This window comes from Mustela nivalis (assembly GCF_964662115.1).
Source record: "Mustela nivalis genome assembly, chromosome: 11".
NCBI classification, from domain to species: domain Eukaryota; kingdom Metazoa; phylum Chordata; class Mammalia; order Carnivora; family Mustelidae; genus Mustela; species Mustela nivalis.
In genome coordinates this window covers 46,902,832-46,925,110 of record NC_139030.1, presented here as the reverse complement: position 1 = coordinate 46,925,110, position 22,279 = coordinate 46,902,832, and the positions used below count along the sequence as shown (strand labels likewise).

Genomic DNA, 22,279 nt, shown 5'->3' with positions numbered 1-22,279 from the left:
CCTGATTTAAAGCAGGGCGGGGAAGCTTGCTGTGGGGAGGGTGAAATATGAGTGCGGAGGGTTGAAGGCTGCTTCATGTGTAAAGCCTGGAGCTGGAGTTTGGAAATTCTTGGTGAGGAGAGCTCTGGGGGGGCCAGGTAGGCTGGCAGGAAACTCTTGAGAGAAGGCTCCGGGGCCTGTGTGCTGGGGAGGTGGGGGCAACTTGTGCTGAATGGCTGGGTGCGGCCCCCAGGTGTGGCAGGCAGGATAAGGGTGCTATCCCTCCGTGTCTGAGCCTCGCTTTCTTTGTCTCAGATGCAGACGCCTGCCTGCCGATGACTGAAACATTTGAATAAAGGTCAAGGTGAATAACTTTATAATTACAGTCTCCTATCCACGCAAGCCGTCTCCCCCCTCCTCAGGGTTGCTGCCTCCCTTACTCAGAAGAGCATGGGAATGCGAGAGCAGTATCTACCCTGGGTGGACTACCTGTAGTCCGTGAGCATATCCAATGCCACGGCTGTGTCGGGTACTATCTCAGCTGTTGTGCTCAGGGAGTAAGGGAGAGCCCCTGCTCCCCTGGACCAGCAGCATTCTGGAGGAGAGATGGAGAATTGACACACAAAAAAATGGGATATGCTAATCTCAAGTGCTGATAAGGACTGGGGATATGATGAACCAGGGCAGATGTGGGGAGGACCGAGGGAGAGCTCCAGCTGGGATGATCAGGGTAGGGCCTTTCTGAGGTGGTGGTGACGGGTGTTGAGCCATGACAGATGCGAAAGAGCCGGGGCAAGAATGTTCTGAGCCTGAGGAAGCAACTGCAGAGACCCTGAGATGGAAGCCAGGTGGGTGTGGCTGAAGGACAGAAATCAGGCCAGTGTTGGGGGAATGAGTGGGGACAGATGAAGGGCTCTTCCAATAGTGTCCTGCGGAGCACAGCACAATTTGAATTTCGTGCCAGTGGCCCTGGGGGCTGATTGGGGGGTGGTAAGCAGAGGACTGGTGTGCTATGCCTCACAAGGTAGAGAGAACAGGGGTTCCTCTGGGGGGTGGGGAGATGGGGTGGGGTGGAAAAGAGCGGAAAGAGGTAGACCAGTTGAAGCGATACTACCCTGGTCCAGCTGTGACCAGACAGTGGCATGCATAGCAGAGACATGGGTCAGAGTGAGATGCGAGGCAGAGCCAGGAGGAGGTACAGGTACCCTGGATATGGGATGGGAGGGGAAAATGAGCCATTGAGGGGGCTCCTAGGTGCCTGGCCTGAGCACCAGGGTAGAGAGTATATGTTTGCTAAGTGAGAGAGGGAAGACTTCTGGGGAGCATGGAGGGGAGTGGGCTTGTGTTTTTGAACATACTGAATGTGAGATGCCTGGCAGGCAATTTGGTATTAGAGTGTGGAGCTTAGGGAAAACATGTGAGCTGAAAGAGCTGTTTTGAGAGTACTCTGTTAATAGAAGGAATATCTAGCACAATGATAGGACTACAGTGAGAGACTAGGGGAGGGTCTGAGATCTTATGGAGAAGGAGCAGCCAGTGAATGGGGCATAAGAATCCACAGGCTGGCACAGATTTTGCTGCCCTTTCTTCAGCCGGGCCAGTCTAGTTCCTACTTGGACAGGATTCAAGGGTCAAAATTGAACTAGCATGGCAAGTCACAGAGACTCTCTCATATCCCTCTCCTCCTAATAAATAAGGGAAGGGAGCCCACAGTTCTTGTGGGGCAAGACAGTAATGGTCATAGTGGACATAGTTCCCAACTGTGAAGGATATACAGGTAATAGACACTTTGTGTTAAACCGGGGGGAGAAGAGGTTAGAAGGGGCTCTGTCTGCATGGTACCCTTCTAGAATAATCATTTAAAGCTCTCACAATGAACAGGGGCCCCTGGTGCTTAATCTCACTGGTAAGATTGTGAAGGAGTTTGACATTCTGGGGATTCCTCTGGAATGATACAAAGAAATGTGGTTTATAGGGGCACCTGAGTGGCTCAGTCGGTTGGATGTCTGACTCTTGGTTTCGGCTCAGGTCGTGATCTTATGGTTCTGAGACTGAGCCCTGCATCTGGCTCTGCACTCAGTGGGGGAATCTGCTTGAGGATTCTTTTTCTCCCCCAACCCGCCCCAACTTGTGCATGTTCTCTCTCTCAAAAAAAAAAAAAAAAAAAAAATCTTTTAAAAACTGTGATTTAGAATTTGATTAGGTAGTCTGTTTCCTTGACCAGCTTTCTTGGACCTTCTAGTTCCTCTCTCCGGGTGGCTAATTGTTTTAACTATTTAGGTCTTAAATGCAAGCTGCATAATTAATATTGGGACCTGGGCAGGTCCTCCGTGAAACTTCATTCTTGTTTCCCTAAAATTAGGAAATCAAATGAGATCAAGCTGGGCTCCTTGAGCTCCTCCAGGAAACCAGGGACTGGTGGGGGTCGAAGGGCAGTGGCTCTGTCCAAGGGTACCAGGGCTCAGTTCCTGTGTGCGTGGCAGCCAGTGCTGGAGGAGGCAGCAGGGGCTGGGCCTCATACAGGGGGTGACACTCCAGTGGAATGAAAATGTCGGGAAGAGCTGGAAACAGGGCAGATGTTCTGCGGGGAATGGAGGGCACTGGCAGAGCTTCTGTAGGGTGTGGGAATGTTGGTGAAGAGCTTGGTGGGAAGGATGCTTTCAGAGAGGGAGGGTTGGTCTGATTGGAGCCTGGGTGGTTGTGGTGGGGGAGGTGACGAGGCTGCCGTGTCGTAGGACCAGCTCCAGTGGTGACCTCATACACCGCAGTGCTGCCTTATCTGAGGGGGATACATTCCCAAGACCCCTTGGGATCTTGGCTGCCTGAGACTGCAATAGTACCGAACCCTATATATACTCTGTGTTTTCCTATTCCTATTCCGTATTCTGCTTACCTCTGAAAAAGCTTCATTTATAAGTTGGGCACAGTAGGAGACTCATAACAATGGTAAAATTAAACAGTTATAACAATTTACCATAATAAAAATGGTGAATGTGGTCTCTTAAAATATCTTATCGTACTCTGCTCATCCTTTGTGTGATGTTGTGAGGTGTTTGTTACCTCACGTTTGTGAGCCATGTTCGGTGGCGTGATGAGGTGAAGTGAGGTGACTGATGTCAGCACAGGGACACTAGTGACTCTGTGTTAGCCTACTCCTGACCTTCCGACTAGGGTTGGAAGGAGGATAGCCTGCTTGCGGACCACGACTGACCATGGCTAACTGAAGCTACAGAAAGAGAAACCACGTATAAGGGAGACTATTGTATGGGAAGAGGTGATTGTCCTGTATTTTCTCATCTGTAAGCAGCCATGTGGAAAATCCAAAATGGGTTGAGTTAAAGACCTTCAGAAACATTGGGGCTGTGAATTCTGTGTGTTTCAAACCAGAAACCGCGTTCAAGCTTCCTTTGACAAGAAGTTTTAAAGCTTTCTCTCAAAACCCATCTAATGGGCTCATTTTGGTGTTTTTCCTTTTAGTTGAGGGCATTTATGTTATCTAAAGCTACCTTTTGATACCTTCCAGCCTTTCCAAATGTGGTGTGGGCATTTGAGGCAAACAGCTCACTGCGTAAGGTGTTGCTAAGTGTTTCGTTTTCAAAGACTGGTTTTCTCTGCAAATATATTCATCAGTAGGAATCGCTGAAATTAGGGCTGCTGACAACTCTAATAGGTCTAGTTGAGTTGGGGAAGTGGGTCAGCTACAACGTGGGCCAGAGCACTCGTTTAGTGAGGGTCTTGGGAAGTATTTGCTGAATGAGTGAAGGAATGAACAGATGACTGAGGGGTTGTGCTAGCAAATTGGCAGCCAGCATTTCCATGTCATTTTACTCAGACTTACAGACAAAACTAAGAGAATATCACATCATTACAGTCTCACTTTTACATTTAAAAACTCCCAGTGCAGGGGCACCTGGGTGGCTCAGTCGGGCTGTGGGCTCCCTGTGCAGTGGGGAGGCTGCTTCTCCCTCTCCCTCTGCCCCTACCCCTGCTCCTGTGCACTCTCTCTTTCTCTCATTTCTTTAAAAACAATCTAGAGCCCTCAGAGGAGTGTCTGACTTGCGCTATGAGGATAGCCAGCAGTGGGCAGTGCTCCTCATTGTCCACTGCTTTTAGAAGGCTCCCTGTAGAAATGGTTGAAGGTTCAAGGTTCCTCAGATTTTAAATCTGCTGGGTTGAAACTGTCAAGAATGAGTTGTGCAAGCTACTGTATGGACATGGCTCGTTTATTAAACGTACTGGCTGAGTGTCCTTGAAGCACTGAGCATGGAGCTGGATGGGAGGGGAGGTAGCAGTGAGCAGAACAGATGTGGCCTCGGCCCCTGGGCAGCTGACCCTGTGACAGGGGAGATGGACAGACAATAGGCAAGTCCTCCTAGGACTGACCATGGCTATTGCTATGAAAGTAAGGTAAATGCGAATGGACACCTGACCTAGCCTGGAAGGTATAGGAGGGTTTTTAAACAGAGACCTCAAGTTGAGTAAGGGGATTCCAGGGAGAGAGGAACGTGTACGAAAGTCCTGAGCCAGGAGAGAGAGCATGTGGTTGAGGGTTTGAAAGAGGCCCGGTCTAGCTAAAGGGTCCAAAGTGAGGGAAAACTTTAACTCAGACTGTGCTCTTCAGAAATACCTAGCCTCAGCAAAAATATTTTAGGTTATCATCAAAATTTAAGTTCCCAGTGGCTGAGGACAATTTACTGTGAATAAGGAAGGAGACTGTTTAGATTTCTGGCCATGGTAGAAACCCTAGTGCCTATGAGGAAGTCTGTGTCCTAAGCCCCTGTAAATTATCAGACTAAGTGGCACGGGGGACTTAAAGTTGCAAGTTAGGGTTCTTCATCAGATGACATTAAGGCTAAGGAGATTATCCTGGATTACCCATGCAGGCCAGTGTAATCAGAGGGAGCCTGCTAATGTGGAAGAAGGAGGCAGAAGATAGATTTGGAGCCGCATCACTGCTAGCCTCACAGAAGGAGGAAGGGGCCAGGAGTCAAGGAATGCTGGCAGCCTTGGAAGCCAGCTAGGGCAAGACCGAGTCTCCCATAGAACCTTCAGAGAGTAACTGCCGACACTTTGACTTTTACTTCTGAGCTACGGAACTGTAAGATGCTAAGTTTGTGTTGTTTTAAGCCACCAAGTTTGTGGTGACGTGTTACAGCAGCCACAGAAAACCAGTACACCTGCCCAGGTCAGGGTCTCCTTGCAGAGATGGCTGTTGCCACCAAGTCAGTTGGTAGTAACGACCTCTGATGATGTGTTCGGCTCCAACACATCCTGTATTTTTTTTTTTTAATTATTATTATTTTTTATTATATTAGTCACCATACAGTATATCATTAGTTTTTGGTGTAGTGTTCCATGATTCATTGTTAACATATAATACCCAGTGCTCCATGCAATCCGTGCCCTCCTTAATACTCATCACCAGGCTTACCCATCCCCCCACCACTTCCCCTCTAAAACCCTCAGTTTGATTCCTGGAGTTCATGGTCTCTCATGGTTCATCTCCCCCTCTGATTCCCGCCCACCCCCCGCTTCATTTTTTTCCTTCCTTCTAATGTCCTTCATGCTATTCTTTATGTTCTGCAAATAAGAGAAACCATATGAGAATTGACTCTCTCTGCTTGACTTATTTCACTCAGCATAATCTCCTTGAGTCCCACCCATGCTGATGTAAAATTTGGGTATTCTTCCTTTCTAATGGCCAAGTAATATTCCATTGTATATATGGACCATATCTTCTTTATCCATTTGTTTATCGAAGGGCATTTTGGCTCTTTCCACAGTTTGGCTATTGTGGCCATTGCTGCTATGAATGTTGGGGTGCATATAGTTCTCCTTTTCACTACATCTGCATATTTGGGGTAAATACCCAGTAGTGCAATTGCCAGGTCATAGGGTAGCTCTACTTTTAATTTTTTGAGGAACCTCCATACCATTTTCCAAAGCTGTGCCAATTTACATTCCTACCAACAACTACACATCCTGTCTTGAAGCAGCTGGCTGTGATGGTTTCTTAGTACATATTGATTATGCACTGCTGTGAGCCAGAGCCTGCTCTAGGAGCTTGGGATGAGTCTCTAGGTTTAAGACAGAAAGATCTGTGCCCTCCGAGAGCTTTAGTCCATGTGCCCCACAGTCCTGAGCTCCACAGAGGGCTGATGAGAGTAGAGATTTCTAGCTCACCACCACTGGATATAAACTTGTGAGTGCAGAGTTCTCAGATCTATTTTTGAAATCTCCAAAAGACCGGTCACCAAAATAAGGAAAACATTTTAAGGTTTCATAACTTATATGTGTGTATAGCTACACACACAGAGACAAGTATATTATAAATACACACACACACACACACACACATTTTGGCTGGAAAGGCTAATAGGAGGTATTAGTCTGATGATTGATTTTTCTGGTTGCAAAGGAGAGAGAAGCAGGCCCTTTCTCCCCCATGAAAAAGCCTGACGCAGGCAGAGTTGCTGGGTTTAGATAAAAGCACAGGCAAGCTTTAATGCCTCCTTGCTTCTCTTTACCAGGTGGGGAAGAGAGGAGAAGAGGATCTTTAAGGAGAGGGAAGGACAAGACTCCTTAGCAATCTGGGCAGGCTATCTGGGGTGCTGATGGTAACCGGGGGTGGTGCAGAAGTACTGTCCTGCTTCTGGCTGGAGGGAGAAGTATCTGTCAGTGGACACCTGGAGAGTCCATGTCGTTGGTTCTGGAGATGGCCTCTCCTAAGGCCAGGAGAGCTTTGGTGACCAGACATGGTGACCTCAGGTAGCCCAGACGTGGGGAGATGGGTTGTAGGGCCTCCCAGGCCAAAATAACTCACTAGTGCTTGTGAAACCATCCCCAGATCCAGCCATATAACTGGAATTTCAGGCGCAGGGTTTTAAAATTCAAGCTGTTGCATCAGTCAAGTTCCATTGCTAGCTTTATATCTGAGGCTGGGGTGACTGCATAATTTGTCTACCAAACTGGAATTATTTGTGTGAGGGAGAGGGAGTCCAGAACAACAGGTGTGAGCGAGGACTATTCTGGGAAGGCCTGGGTGCGTGGTCAGCTGAGCTAAGAGCTGAAAACTAACCGCTCTGTGGATAGTCTGGTGAGCAAAAATGACTCCATACGACGTGGCCTCTGTGTCGAGGGGACTAGGGTTTCCAGGAGAGAAGGTGCGACTGAGGGGCTTTCCTGAGATGCTTGTCCATAGCCCAGGGGGCCTCGAAGAGTTGTTTTCTGTATAGCCTGGACTATAATGCAAGATCCATTTTTTTCACCTCCAAATCATTTCACCTTATGTATGAGTTCTTAAAAAGTTGTTCTCCTGTGAGAGTTGCCTTCTTGATTACTTTATTTTGAACAAGAAAATTCTTTTAGTTATAAACACATTAGCCTAATAGGACCTCCATCAGTTATAATTGTGGATGCGGATAGAGGTTAAATTGGTTTTAATATATTTTAAATAAAATAAATTGCTTTTAAAAAGGAGGCAAGGAAATTTACCTCCCATTTAGTAATAATTCCTCAGGATTTGACACCATAATTGCAAGTCTTGGTTTGTGTTTATAAACTTTAAAATGTCCTGGGAATGCTCCTGAAAACTGAGTTAGATACGGTTTTCAGAAAGTAATATCAAAGAAATATATGGAGTGTGAATAAAATCACTTCATGGAATACAAGTAAAGCTACTTTTAATGTTTAATATGTTATTTAAATGTTTGTACAGAGGATCAGATGTCAATTGGCTATTTCATCTATATTCAAAAAAACTTGTAATACAAATTGGCCAAAAAAAATACGTTTTGAAAAAAATTTTTTTTCCAAGTGAGGAAATCGTATCTGTAGGCATCCATAGTCGATGAGGGGTGGTAGTAAGAGGCATTTTGGGAATCGCTGGGAGAAAGACCTCTTCAGACTGCAAGGAAACAGGGCTGAGGTGAACATTGGATTCCTTCACATGACTGGGGTTTGACTTAAGGTTGCAGATGGTGGACTCGCTGCGCGGTTTCCCTCCAGGCTCCTCAAGGCTCCATAAAGGGTGAGATTAGGTTACTACAAAACAGGAGGCAGATGGTCTGGCTTACGACTGTAACAAGGGGGAGGAGCTACAGTCTGGAGCAGGTCATGCTGGGACTAGGGCAAACTGGAAAGGGTTTGCCCGGTGACCGCCCTGGGAATGATCAGGTAAGGCAGGGACTTGGGACTGAGGTCTAGATCTGGAAGGGGAGATCTATGTGCAAGACCACAGATGCCAGAGAGCACCATCAGCCCCCATGTCTGTACAGAGTATAGGCTGCTGGCATTCACACCTTGGCCAAAAACGAAACCAGAGCATTTTTTTGGTTGGGTTGGGGGTAGGGGATGGGAAGGTTGGCAGGTTTTACAGAGCTTAAATTGATTATAGCTCAAAAATACAGAAGAGATTCTTACAGACAAGGCGGTTATGGTTATTTAAAAAAAAAAAAAAAAAAAAAACCTAAAAACCAGGGTTTTTCTAGTGTGAATGCTGGCACCCCCAAAATTTAAGGCTTCCTCCTCTAGCATTTGCTTTACAAGTGGTTTGCAATCTGATGGCAGCTCCCTATCCACTCAGTGTAAAGTGAATCCTGACCCCACCCAGGGCTCCCTTCAGAATTCCTACTTAGGGTGACACTAAGCCAAAAATGGACATTTTTTAGACAACACCAACACAGGAGAACCAAGGACTATGAGGCATATGGTGAGAGCTAGCAGCACAAAAGGGAATGGCTGAAGTAAGCCGAGAGAAACACTGGAAGAAACAGATAATCCAGGAACAGAACAAGAACTGGGTCGGGGTTGGGGGGAGACCTTACAGGTGAAATGCAGTGCTTAGAATGTTAAGAACACGTTGATCCACAAATTAAGAATAGAGTGTGCTATTAAGTAAAAGGCACAACTGGAACCAAGAAAGATCTTTTGGAGATAGAACTCCTGAAATTTAACTTTTTCAGTAGAAATATTAGAAAATCAAGTTGGAAAAACCTCAGAACCATAGACAGGGAGGGAGGCCAGGAGACCCAACACCTGAGCGGTTAAGGGGTTCCAGAAAGAGCACAGAAAATGGGATGCATGAAGTGATCGACGTGCCATGAGTCGGTCGGTCGAAAGAGCATGCAGTCAGAACACAGTAAGTGAATAAAGGCTCACATGCAGGTGTGTGGCTGTGCCTTGCAGAATGCCTAGGGTAAGTGAAGAGACTGAAGGTTCAAACAAATGAAAATTGGACTTCCATTAGGATTTTCGTTGGCACCGCTGGATACTAGGGTAAAGGCTGTAGCATCTAAGTTCTGAAGAAATTGTTTTTCAACCCAGAGTCCTACAATGCCATTTTTGTATCTGGAGGGACTAAGTTTATTTGTCATGTACTATACCCTAGGATGATTTTTAAGAAAGTAATTAGAATAAGAGGGAAACCTGTTTTCTGAAGCAGATGAGCCCAGCAAGGCAGTCCTAGAACAGTTCGTGCAGTTGCAGAAGATCTGAGGCCTCTGAGGAGGAAACCCGAGCAAAGAAGCAGTCCTGATTTAATACAAGGTATGCAAGGGAGCTTAGAAATGATCGAGGCAAACAGTGTAAGGAAAAAGGCAATGAGAAGTGCCAAGACAAGCCAAAGTCATGGTTCAAATGGGAAGTACAGCAAGCAGTTGATAGAATGAATGGAAGAAACATCTGTTTGACCTTGGTGCTGGGAGCAGTTTCCTTTGAGGTCAAGGGCTCTGATACTGGTCCCAGAGAGAAAGCATGTAAGTTAATGTGGTCTGATTGAACACTGAATTTTTACCTGGTTATGTAAAAGAGCAGGTGTCTTGTGGTTACACAAGACACATGTAAGTGGTAGGCTAGTCTGACAATAGTGTAAAAATTTAGCTAATCGGTGGTAGGAGTTGGGGGGAAAGTGAGGGAGAAAGGGTCAGGGTGCTGATGGCTGCATCTCACCATTCAGGGAAGGGAGAGATGGTATGGAAAGTCAGTGAAGGGAAAATAGAAGGTTAAATACATTGTGTAAAACTTTAGGGGTAACAAATAGAAGAACTAAGATAATATAGTTACTAAACATGGGAAGGAAAGTGAAGAAGCAAGTAGTGTAATTTCTTCCCTTTCCATGTTGTGGGGTCCTCAGTTACCAGCCAAAGCTGACAGATCAAGAAATAAAAGTAGAAGCAGAAGTAATGGAGATCCAGAGAAGTAAATCCAGATTTTTTTTTTTTTTTAAGAGGTTTTCCTCGATAATGGGGCTTGGGATGAGTTTGGAATTTGCTGCTTTCCATTATAAGTCCTTTCTTACTTTTTGGTTTCTTGTCATTTATTTATATGTATTTAACAAAAATTAAAAATGGAGTTTGAACTTGGGTTAAAGGTAGAGGTGACACAAATGCCATGGTAATGCCATCTTTTAATTTTTTTATTACTTAATTTGGACAAACTAAGAAGGCTGCACTTTATATTCACCAATAATAGTGTCCTTGTTCTAATGAAGCAATAGTTCATATTTCCTGGGACAAAGTCGTGGAGCTAGAAGGCAGAATCTTTAATCCTTGAGGAAACGAATTACTGCCAAAAACAATGAAGTAAAGCTGCTATTGTCCTTAGAGTTTTAAAAGTGGTCCAGTGTTTAGATCTTTTGGTTTGAAGTAGTTACACAAAAGTATACCAGCTCTATTTGGGAGAGAACTTGAGGATATGAAATAGGAGTGTGGCTCTCTTGAAGTCTGAAATAACTCTGAAATAGCATGAGAGTGGGTCCCGAATACTTGTGCCAGAAATTCTCATCTAGACTCCACAAAGACCTGAATTTATATCCTACCCTCAGTTTTATGTCAAGCTTGTGTCATCATTAGCCTTTGATATTGTATTTTGCTATTTCAAATTTTATTTTTTCTCTTTAAAGATGATGTGGTTTTGCAGGTTTTAGTTTTTTTTAGTTTTTTGTTTTTTTTTTTTTTAAAGTTTTAGCTAAGTAATCTTTACACCCAACCTGGGATCTGAACTCATGACCCCAGGATCAAGAGTTGTACATTATTCCTACTGAGCCAGCCAGGCGCCTAGAGTTTTGTATTTTAAATGTGGCTTTTCAATATGTTGGAATCCCAAGCCGGGTTTTTATATCCTTATAGCTTCAAAATCGTGGAGGTGATTGTTCACTAGCCCCGTGGAAAGCACTCTCGGAAGTAATTCTTCCTGTTCCTTTTGGTATCTAAAACAATCCCAGTTCAAACTTAGATCCTCACCCTTCCTTGACAGTTTTTCTTTTGACCTGATAGGAGACTAGGCTTCTCAGACCCCCTTATGTTAATTTCTGCCATTTCCCTTTGAAGGCCGTAATTTCTATCCCCCGGTCCCTGTCACTGTGAATGTGACAGTTGAATTTGTCACTGTAGTTTTGAATTCCTCCATGCATACGGGGTGGGTCAGTAGTGACAGCAGCTGCTGTCACTGCTTCTTAGGAGGAAATGACCTGACTAGCCTCGCAGCTGCTGCCCAAGTCCCGGGCGTTGCTGTGGGTGTCCTGGCAGTGCCCAGAGAATGTGTGCTGCTTATACTGAGCCAGCATCAAGGGGCATTGGGGTCAAAGTGAAGAAAGCTGGGATTTGAACAGAAACTAGGTTCTGGTGTGGCCTTTGTGTTCCTCTGCATGCTGACTAACCCTTTTGGAGCTGTTTGCAGTCCGCTAACTCAGGAGCCAGCGGTGTTTGAATGGCTTAGTCCAGTGCGCATCCTATAGGGCTTGGATGGGCTACATCAGGGATGGTGCCTTTGTTTGACTGGACACAGCTCTTTTTGATCATTTGTTCCTGCTAAGCATAACCTCCTCGAATGGGCTATGACCTCCTGATTCAGTCAGGGTTCAAGCTCCATTAAGAGTCTGCTTATTTCCTGACCCAGAGAAGACCACTTTTCCCTTGAGAATTAGGACACCTGCCACTTGAGTTTGGTTGGGGTTAGTTACTGTGTTCTTCCATCGAGGTGCTTCCTCATGTTTTCTATGATTCTGATTTTATCCAACTTACTTGCACCTGCCCCCCCCCCCCCCGCCCCCACTGGTCATTGTTTTCCTGATTGTCCTATGAAGTGTGGTCCCAGGGAACCAGATGCAGCCAGAGCAGGGGCAGCCCCCCTGGTGATCGCTGCCTCTCTTTCCTCTGGCTGATGGGTGCCCAAGGCCAGGGACCAGAGGGCTCTGCCAAGGGCTGCAGAGCACCCGGGCCTCCCTCCATCGAAGGTAGCACAGATTCTGGAGTGGGCTCACTGTGCCAACTGTCCAGGGCCCTGGGAGGAAGAACTGTGCTGTAAAAACGTGGGGGCAGCCCCCCCCCCCCCGCCAGAAGGCAGTGTGGCTGTTTATGTTATTCTCCAGAGGCACATTTCTCTTATTTGCTGAGTTCTCTTTTCTTCTGTGTTTTCTGCCCCTCCCCACCCCCTCAAATCTTGCCCTTTCCAGTCTTCTGTATGGTTGGCTTTCCCCTGCAGTAAAATGTGTGGACTCCTACAAGAGCTTGGCGTTTTTATTCTAAATAGCACCATAATAAATTTTGTTAAGCATAAAAAGAAAAAAAAGAACTTGGTATTTTTAGCACATGTGAAATTGTGCTGCTACAGTCTCTGTAACCAGTTGGCAAAGTGGAATGAAATGCCTCCTCTTTCTCACTTGCCTGCTAAAGGCTTGCCTTAGCCACCTCCTGGTTGAGCAGAACCCGTGGAGGGCATGGAGGGCGGAGGTACCAAGGAGGGAGAACTAGGCAGTGGGCAGGCAGTTGGGAGAAAGGGGGCTGGGGGTAGGGGTGGGGTTGGGGTGGGGAGCTGCGGGTCTGCTCTGAAGGAGGACCGACTGTCCGACTGCAGAAAATAGAACAAGCTCCACAGCTTTTGAAACAACAGGAAAGCCGTCCATGCGCCTCCCCTGTAGAGCACAGCAGTGCCGGCAGTCCCTGGGCTCTGAGGGCTCTGCAGGTGCACATCTCTGGCCCTTTACCCCAGAACCCCCAGCTCTGCAGAGCAGTCTGGCTCGTCCCCCAGCCCATAATATGGCATCACTGATTCCTACCCCGCCGTGTCCTCTGGCTCTTGCCCTGTCAGCCTCTGCACACTCCAGGCCCCTCCCTTGCCGCCTCTCACCCCATGGCTGCCTTGGGGACCCCGTTCCTTGCAGGCAGCTTTGAGTGGCCCCCGCCCCTGACCAAGGCACACCGCCTGGGCTGCTCTTGGGTTTCATACCTGCCTATGGGTCTGGTCCCCGAGGGCCAGAGTTTGGCAGGGAGGGGGCAATCCTTGCTCATTCTAGAAAGCTCTTGAAGGTTCATGGAATGAATGCCTGAATGAGTGAGTACAATGAACAGGAACTAGTAAGCCCAGCACCTGCCTTGGGTAGCTGCTGGGCTCCTCAGGTGCCAGGCTCCTCGGGTGTGGCTAAGGAGAGGAAGTGGTCAGAGAAGACTCTGTAATGACCTTGGAACTCCGGGGCTGCTCTTTACAGCCTTCCTGCTGGAGCTGGTTGCCTCTGCAGATAACCTCTCCCCAGCCTTCACCCCGCCCGATTCCAGGAACGCTTTCACTCTGCCTGCTGGCAGCCTTTCCATATTTTGCCTCCATCTGTTGGTTAACAGAGCGGTTCTTGTTTCTGTGTTTCATTGTGTAGGTTTTGCCCTTTCCCCTAGGTTAAAAATGCCTTATAGCCTAGGAAGCATTTGACAGGAATGGGAAAAATAGTGCTCCAAAGTAATTTTTTGTCCCTACACATATATATGTGTGTGTGTGTGTGTGTGTGTGTATGTATGTATGTATGTATATATCTAGCAGTGATCTTAGGGGATCTTAGGGGAGAGTATCCTCCTTGCAAGGCCTCTGTTTTCTTTTCTGTAGAATTAGAGGACTGTATGCTCTCTGCTGTTTCCCAGGCTCAACATCCTATGACTCAGTGCTATTGAGCCCAGCACTTGGCTAATCCCACCCAGTCCCTGGGTCAGGGTTCCTTCCCCAGATCAGCCAGGTAATTGAGCTCGTTCACTTACGGCCGAGTCCAGTTCACCTCTCAACTGTTTGTGGGAGCTCCTGGGATCTGGGACGACATTGGTGGAATGTGTGTGTGGTGGTCCTGTGGCGATGCCTGTGGCCCTTTACCTTGCCCCTACCTTCTGCCAAGAAAACTTTCAGGCCCCAGGGACCTTGCCTTGGTCCTAAGTCTCCACTCCAGTTCTCTGTGTTGGTTCATGCTGTTCATGCCTTCGTATGTGGGACAGAGTGTGGGTGCAAGTGGGCTGTGCCTGCCATGCAGGGATGTGGGAGGAGGGATGGTGCTAGGGACATGTGATCCCACTTGAGCCAGCCCTCATTCTAGAACACTGTGCTTCGCTGGCCCTCCCCTCCCTGGACAAACTCTTGCCCCCTCCCTGTTTTTTGAGTGCATTTCCTTCTGTTGCACCTGCTGCATTGTGTCAGTTTAAATTTTCCTGATTGTTCAATCCTTTATTGGGATTAGAAAGACAGGTGGGAGGGACTGTTTTGTTTGTAGGGTTTTTTTTGGTGTGTGTATGGTTTTTTGTTTTTGCATCTGAGATCTGTGGGTTTCTTAAAGGCAGGGAGTGGCTTGTTTTCTGTTTGAGGAGTTGTTGGTTCACATGTGTGTGTGTCCAGCTCTTTCCCCCAGCTCTAGCCTCATTTCTCTATCCCCTGAGGTGTGTTCCTTCCCTTTGTTACTGTTCCTAGCTGTTCTGTGAGTCAACCAGACCCACAGATGTGTGTGGACAGCATTATCAAAAGGAGCCCTGCAGAAACAGTGGGTTTCTGAAGATCTCTCCTGGCTGTGAAACTGAGATTTTTAAGGCTTGTCGGATGGATTAGGGCCTCCTCTTTTTTTTTTTTTTAAAGATTTTATTTATTTATTTGACAGACAGAGATCACAAGTAAGCAGAGAGGCAGGCAGAGAGAGAGAGAGAGGAGGAAGCAGGCTCCCTGCCAAGCAGAGAGCCCAATGTGGGGCTCGATCCCAGGACCCTGGGATCGTAACCTGAGCCAAAGGCAGAGGCTTTAACCCACTGAGCCACCCAGGCGCCCCTGGATTAGGGCCTCCTCTTAATGGAGCTAGCATTATTGGGGAGGGAGGGAAGAAGGCATAGTAGGATACCGAGTACACCAGTCATGCTGCCTAGACCCTCCCTGCTATGTCTGCAGACTGATGGGATGATGGAGGCTGAACCCATTTGGGTCAGGAGTTCCCAGAGTAAGAGCTGCTCTGGAAAGGCAGAGAAAGAAAGCACGAGAGCCGGGCAGAGGGAAGGAGACTCAGGCCAGTTGTATCTTGGGCAAGTTTAGGTTCTAAACAGTATTATTAAAAGATAAACTAACTAAGGCATATTAAAAAAAAACTTTACAAGTTGGAGCAAAAATCAATAGGAATCTGGCAGCGGCAGGTTGGAAGTGGTTAGGAGTGCTCTGCCAACAGGCACCAGGGGAAAGTCTCCTACAGAGAAAGTAGAAAAGCAAAGAAAAATTATTTAATCAGCTGTAGCTTAAAGCCTGGTTGGCTGTGTGTGATTGGTTGTCCCTTGGGTTTGATTTTATAACCTTGAGGCATTTACAGGCTTAGATAACTGCCACATCATTAAGCCACATGGGCCTAATGGCCTCCTTGTTTAATTAATTAGAATGTGAACCGAAGATTCAGCGTCTAGCCAAAATTACCTTTGAGAAAAATGCCTCAGGAAGGCATAGTGTTAGATGTTGACATATCATTGCTTGTTAAGTTTAATGGGGCCATTTTCCCCCTCCAGTGTATGTTGAGTTCCATATGTCCTTGAATTAGGTTTAGGGGTCATGTTCTATAAAATGTATCTTTTAAATAAAACACCAGAATCCTACTCTGAGAGGTGCTGATACCATGAGAGATGGCACACTTTTCACGTTGTTTCAACAACCCCTTTCTGAAAGGGCTTGACTCGCCTAGCTCTGTGTGTGTGTGTGTGTGTGTGTGTGTGTGTGTTGCAGGGACCAGCTACAGGACTCTACCCAGCACCTAAGCCAGTGGGGCATCTGGGAACTCTTGACCACGAATAATGCTGACATCTCTACATCACGGTTCTAACTGAAATGTTAATTGTGTTTGTTAAACTCAACTCTCCAAATTCTCTGCTTTGTCAACAGGCTGCTGGTGGGGGCCCCTCGGGCTGCGGCCCTTCCACTGCAGAGGGCCAACAGAACAGGAGGCTTGTACAGCTGTGACATCACCTCCCCGGGACCTTGTACACGGATCGAATTCGATAACGATGGTGTGTCCTTCTGTCCTCACTCTGTTCACTTGGCCAGACCCCACTTGCCTTTTCCATGAGGAGGGAGGGGGAACCCAAGCCTTTGTTCTTGGAGAGAGAGCCTCTCTTAAATACATGTCTTGACTGTTTCTTGTTTGCCTTGAAAACATCTACTTTTTAAATGACGTCGGGATGCATACTGACTTGCCGCCCTTCCTAAGCTTGCTTCCTAAAATGATATGGTGTATGGATGTCGCCACCTAGTGTTGTGCTGAGGTTCTACAGGAGGCTGTTGAAAAACTAAATTCAGAGCAGCAAAGAGAATTGCGCATAACTTGTACTTGGCTGCCCAAAGTTCTCGCTTGCTGTTAAAATAGAAAGAGAAAGGCTGTTTTAAATATCAGAGCTCTCTAAAGTGAGAGCTGACCATCATGGATAATTTTGCCCTCTGGCTCCAACAGAGGCTTGTCTTGTGAGGGATCTATGTTGAGCCGAGCAGTTAGCATACTGACAGGCTCCAAGCGAGCCAGATTTGACATACTTGGTCTAAGTAGACTTGCAGATTCATGTTTATGTTCTTCTCTTTTTCATCTTTTAGAAATAACCTTTGGTTTTTTCTTTACTTATTAGAAAATGATATTTGTTAATTGTGAGAAAGTTGCAAAAGACATCAACCTATATAAAGAAAAATCCCAAAACCATGGGTAATCTAGACATAATCACTCTTTAACATTATGGCATTTTGGCTTCACTGTACTTAAAGTTGTTTAGTTTTCACATTTTTGTAATGATTCAAGATTTTAAAAAAAAGGGGGTGCCTGTCTTCTCACTGAGGAAGGCAAAACTTTAGGTATAGATTGATACTGAAATAGACACATACATGATGGTGTTTGGGGTTTCTTTCTTTTTTGTGGGGGAGAGGTAAAAACTAAATAAGTTGCTTCCCTTTTTGGCATTGATAGAAAGATGTAAAGTGAATCTGAGGTCTTGTCTTCTCTCTTCCAGGAAAGAAGAGAATAGTGCATGCTGTTATATGACAGATTTAGGACTATGTAGAGAAGTGCCCAGTTCTTCTTAGTTTGGATGACAGTTGGAGTTTGGAGGCTGGATTTTCACATCACTGCTTTAAGCCACATATGTTGGAAGATTACCCCTGAGTCTTATAATTTTCAAATAGGTTTTTGTACTCAGGATCCTGGTTGTCAGAAAGAGTGTAGGGCCACCACGTAAAAGCTATATAGTTTATGTAAAGAATTTTTAAGAAGGTTTTTACCAGGAACCACTTACCTGTTTCTTCAAAGGAGAAATAATTTTTCTGGATCGAGTAACTGAATTTACTAAGGAGCAAGACTTGGAACCTAGGCAGAGTAGAAACCATCTTGTGTTTGTGTTCCTCTCTTGCTTCATTGCCTGCTTCAGTGACTTTGAAGTGCTAACTGTGTGTACGTAACCTGCGCTGCTTTCCACAGCCGACCCTTCATCAGAAAGCAAGGAAGATCAGTGGATGGGGGTCACCGTGCAGAGCCAAGGTCCAGGGGGCAAAGTTGTGGTAAGTGTGGAGAAGCGTGCCCATTCCACAAGGTCTGAATGCCTGTCGTCTGCCAGCGCAAGGCGGGCAGGGGCTCTGTACATGGACAGTACAGAGGACTCGCTGCTTTGCAGCAGGAGTTGATGTCAAGAAGAAATCAGGGATTATTTTTTCTGTGCTTCCTAAAGATGTTATTTATTTATTTATTTATCTGAGAGACAGAGAGCAAGCAGAGGGAGGGGCAGAGGGAAAAGGGGAGAGAATCTCAAGCAGACTCCATGCTGAGCATGGAGCCTGACTCGGGACTTGATCCTGTGATCCTGAGATCGTGACCTGAGCTGAAACCAAGAGTCAGATGAGTGACAGAGCCACCCAGGCGCCCTTCTGATACACTTGGAAATAGTCATAAAACCTGCTTTTCTGTAGAGCTTTCAGACTCAAGGAACTTATTACTATACCTTCACTGAATATTCCTAAAATCTAGCTGGTCTTTAGAATGCAGGAGAAAACTAGACGTGGTTTATGTCCCAGAAACTATGTGGCTTTTTTAGATGAGTTATAAAGAACATGGGAATGGTCATGAAAAGTAAGAGTGGGTAATTTAAAAGTCTGGTTGTTTGTTCTGAACATCTTCAAATATAAGTAGCAGTGGAGGAAGAAAGGGGTTTTTTCAGTGGATTGTGGGAGGTGGCCTTGGAAATGCCTGCCTGGCTGGATCACAATGCTCTGTCTCTACCTCTTTTAAAATCCGGTTGCTCTAACAAATTGATGCAGGATTTTGAAAAAAAATGAGAATTTTATTGAATCCTAAGTTTTGATAATTAAGAGATCATCATTACAGGAAATCAACTTGGCTGTCAAAAAGTCTATTCAGCCTGTGTTGTATGGAAAGTAACCATGAATGCCTTGTAAAATTATAAAGAGTATTTCATTTTTTCTGGCGTAATTCACTCTGCCTTTTAAAATAACCTTAATCCGAGTTTAGAGTACAAGTTAGGACTGAGTATAAGGAAAAAATAGTGTGGGAAAAAGGGAAATGTCTTTGTTTTAGCTATGTCTGCCTCGTCCTAGGAAAATATGTCCGTGATTTCTCCCCTCTGGGACATAATTACAAATTTTCACCAACATGCTGATGGGAAAGTTTATATGGCCAATAAAAGCCAATTAAGAAAATGAGAGACGATATTTCCTGTTGTTTATGTGACAGGTCAGTTTACAAATACATTGCCTGTGGATTACAGACTGGCATTCAGTATTTGGACTGGAGCATTATCTTCCAGGCGAGAATAAGGCAGAAGTCCTAGTTCTGATAATGCTAGATTGTGGGCCCCTCATGCCACTTTGGAGAACCGTTGCTTGTTTTGGATCCCATTCCAGGATGTGGGACATGTTTAACATCCTATTTAGAATTAAGCTCTCTTTATTACAAATTGATAAAATGGTCACTAATAAGCGTAAAGTCTGTAAAAATGAATGGGCTTCTTTATTCCTTCTGTTTGCAGACATGTGCTCACCGATATGAAAAAAGGCAACATGTCAATACAAAGCAGGAATCCCGAGATATCTTTGGAAGATGTTATGTCCTGAGTCAGAATCTGAGGATTGAGGATGACATGGATGGAGGAGACTGGAGTTTTTGTGATGGCCGATTGCGAGGCCATGAAAAATTTGGTTCTTGCCAGCAAGGAGTAGCTGCTACTTTCACTAAAGACTTTCATTACATTGTGTTTGGAGCCCCGGGGACTTACAACTGGAAAGGTAGGATGTGTATTTATAGCAACAGAGATTAGAATGACTGCATAATTTCTGTTACATGCACCTGTGATTGAGTACATTTGAAGTTAAAATAAAATGTTACAAGGCACTTGTATATTACAGAAGTGAGGTAGGATTTGTAATCTCTCAATTATATGATCTCAAAAACAGTGGTGGAAATGTATATTGGAAGATATGTTTCTCCTTTCTCAGCAATTTGCGTTAATACAAGTAGTTAACTTTTTTCTCTAAGAATATAATAATTAACATCCGTAGTTTTTTCTGTTTTGTATTTTCCTGTTTCTTGAGGCTAAAAGTGTTTTAAGTTTTAATGCTGGCAGACATTTCATTTTAAGGTAGTGATCTGAAAACAAAATAATTGTGTGGTGTCATGTACAAGTAACAGCATATTAATACAGACATTTTTTTCATTATATCTTAAAAGACTGTTTTGCTAGTAAAGCAGAGAAGTTAGAAGGGTAGATGACAAATTAGAGCATTGTGAGATGATAAATTTAGATAATTTATGGGAAAGTTGTTTAATGGTATCATTTAATTATGATTGTGATGTGGGTAAAAGGAGACACTGGGAGGGAGTGGGGAGAAGGGCCCTCAGTTTGACAGAGTTTAACTTCTCTCAAGAAATGAGGCTGGCATAGAAAATCACTGTGTCACGAAGGACAGTTAACTCTAACGTATAATGAAGAGAAATGCATGGGATTTAGACATCATTTTTCTAAGAAATTTATTAAAATAAATGTGTTATAATATTTTCTGTAGTTAAGAATAACTTAGGAAAATTTTCCCTTTTGCACTAAAAAAAAACTCCCAAGTTTGAATTCCTATTAGATATAATCCTTGAGGAACATCTTCTCCTTTATGTCATCCATAGTAACCTTTGGGAGGAGTTTCCTTTGACCTCCCCACTCCCAACATAGTATTTGTCAGGTATGTTTACCTCATCCAAATAACACATAGAATTTAGAAATAGTTTTGTCATAACAAGAATAAATGCCATTTATGGTTGAAATAACAAAAACACCCATGAGTTATGTATGTATGTATGTATTTATGGGAAACATCTTTTACCTGCTTTAAAAACCCTGATTTAAAATGTTACCATTTTTAAAAAGTCACATAGTGGGCTTACTATATGAAATCTTTTCTTTTTAATTGTTAATTTTGAAAATTTTAGAAAGATGAAATCTTGGTTCGGGTGGTTTGGAGAAAGGATCAAAACATTTCAGCTTTACACTCTGGTAAAGTAGGTAAATTGATGGTAGGATGACAGACAATATAAAATACATCAGGCTCTTGTAATTTCTAAAAAGTTACTTTCTCTAGATTTAGTTAACCAAGTAAACATTTCATTTTCCATCCAGTTTTGTGGCATTACAGAGAATTCCTAAAAATGCATTTTTTTTTCATTACTAGAACAAACTTCTTTGTAAAAATTCACATAAACATGATTCTTTAAACTTTAATAACCTCAAAAGCCCTCTATTTCCTCTGCCCTTCTTCCTCCAGATTCCTCTTCTTGTCCTTATGAACATGAGGCATGTGTATTAGGAACCATCTCTTTTATTTTGTTCCATCTTCATGGTTTTTTGTTGTTTTTTTGCCATTTCATTTCTTTAGGCATCGTTCGCGTAGAGCAAAAGAATAACACTTTTTTTGACATGAACATCTTTGAAGATGGGCCTTATGAAGTTGGTGGAGAGACTGACCATGATGAAAGTCTAGTTCCTGTTCCCGCGAACAGTTACTTAGGTAGGAATGAGCGCAGCTGGTATGCCCGCCTTTCCAGATACCTCAGTGAGACCCTGTCCGCCCAGGACCCTGGACCTCGAGGCTGAGAATAGGCCAGGAGGAGCCAGGGGCCTGTAGCTGTGCTGATGGGAATTGGATTTAAGCTTTGGTGATCCTGAGGTAACCTGGGTGATGCTTGGGACTCTTCCCTTCCGACCTGGGCCAGCAGTGGCCTCTAACTGGAAACAGGCTGTTGGGACAGGGGGTGGTGGGGAGAGGCAGGGATGTCGGCAGTGAGCTGAGCTGCCTCCTCTCTCCCTCCAGTGCCTCTTTCTAGAGATACTCTTAAGAGCTACATTTATGAAGTTACTCTGAAGTGGCAGGTCAAGACCTTCAGGTCCTTTCTTGGTGACTGTTGTTCTCCAAGGGTCAGCTCTGCTTCCGGACTGGGGCCCCCCTGTCACAGGCCCCCTGGCCGGTGGCATGGTGGCTTTCCAGTGGCAGCTGAACAGCACTGCCGGAGCAGCTTGGAGGACCCCCAGACTGTGTCTAAGTGCCAGTTCCCTAACTCCTCAGGCTCATTTGCATTACTAATGGGTGTCCTAAATTATTCATGCGCATTATGGTAATTACACAAAGGCTTTTAAAAGCTTTAATTCTTGGTATGAGTTGACATAAAGAATAATTACTGTACATTTCTTGGGAAAAAATGTAAAAAAATCTCCTAAACCTAAATAGTGACCTACTTTTTTTTTTTTTTTAAAAGTACCCCTGTGCTAGAGATGTTACTGGAACAATGGAAGGTAAAAAGTAAAAACACAAGAATAATTCTAAACAATGTGTTAGTAAGCATATTCTAAAATATTCTAATTATAGAGATATGCATAAATGGTACTGTTAATTAATAAAACAAAAAACAAAAACAAAGCCACAACTTTTCAGACACTCCTTCTTCCAAATAAAAATCTGGAAGAGGGCAGAGACAAATTAAACTTACCACTTGTTAAGTGCCAACCAT

General features: G+C 44.7%; 1 protein-coding gene across 3 annotated transcripts in view; it reads left to right on the top strand.

The window, feature by feature from the left end:
* The window catches only part of ITGA6 (integrin subunit alpha 6), a 78,287-nt gene that overhangs the window by 21,270 nt on the left and 34,738 nt on the right, over positions 1-22,279 (top strand). For all 3 annotated transcript variants that reach the window (XM_082689155.1, XM_082689154.1, XM_082689153.1), the window contains exons 2-5: positions 16,126-16,250; positions 17,699-17,778; positions 19,260-19,515; positions 21,151-21,282. In XM_082689155.1, coding sequence (XP_082545281.1) covers positions 17,734-17,778; positions 19,260-19,515; positions 21,151-21,282 — 433 coding nt within the window. In that variant the 5' untranslated portion in view covers positions 16,126-16,250; positions 17,699-17,733. The remainder of the gene's footprint in view (positions 1-16,125; positions 16,251-17,698; positions 17,779-19,259; positions 19,516-21,150; positions 21,283-22,279) is intronic.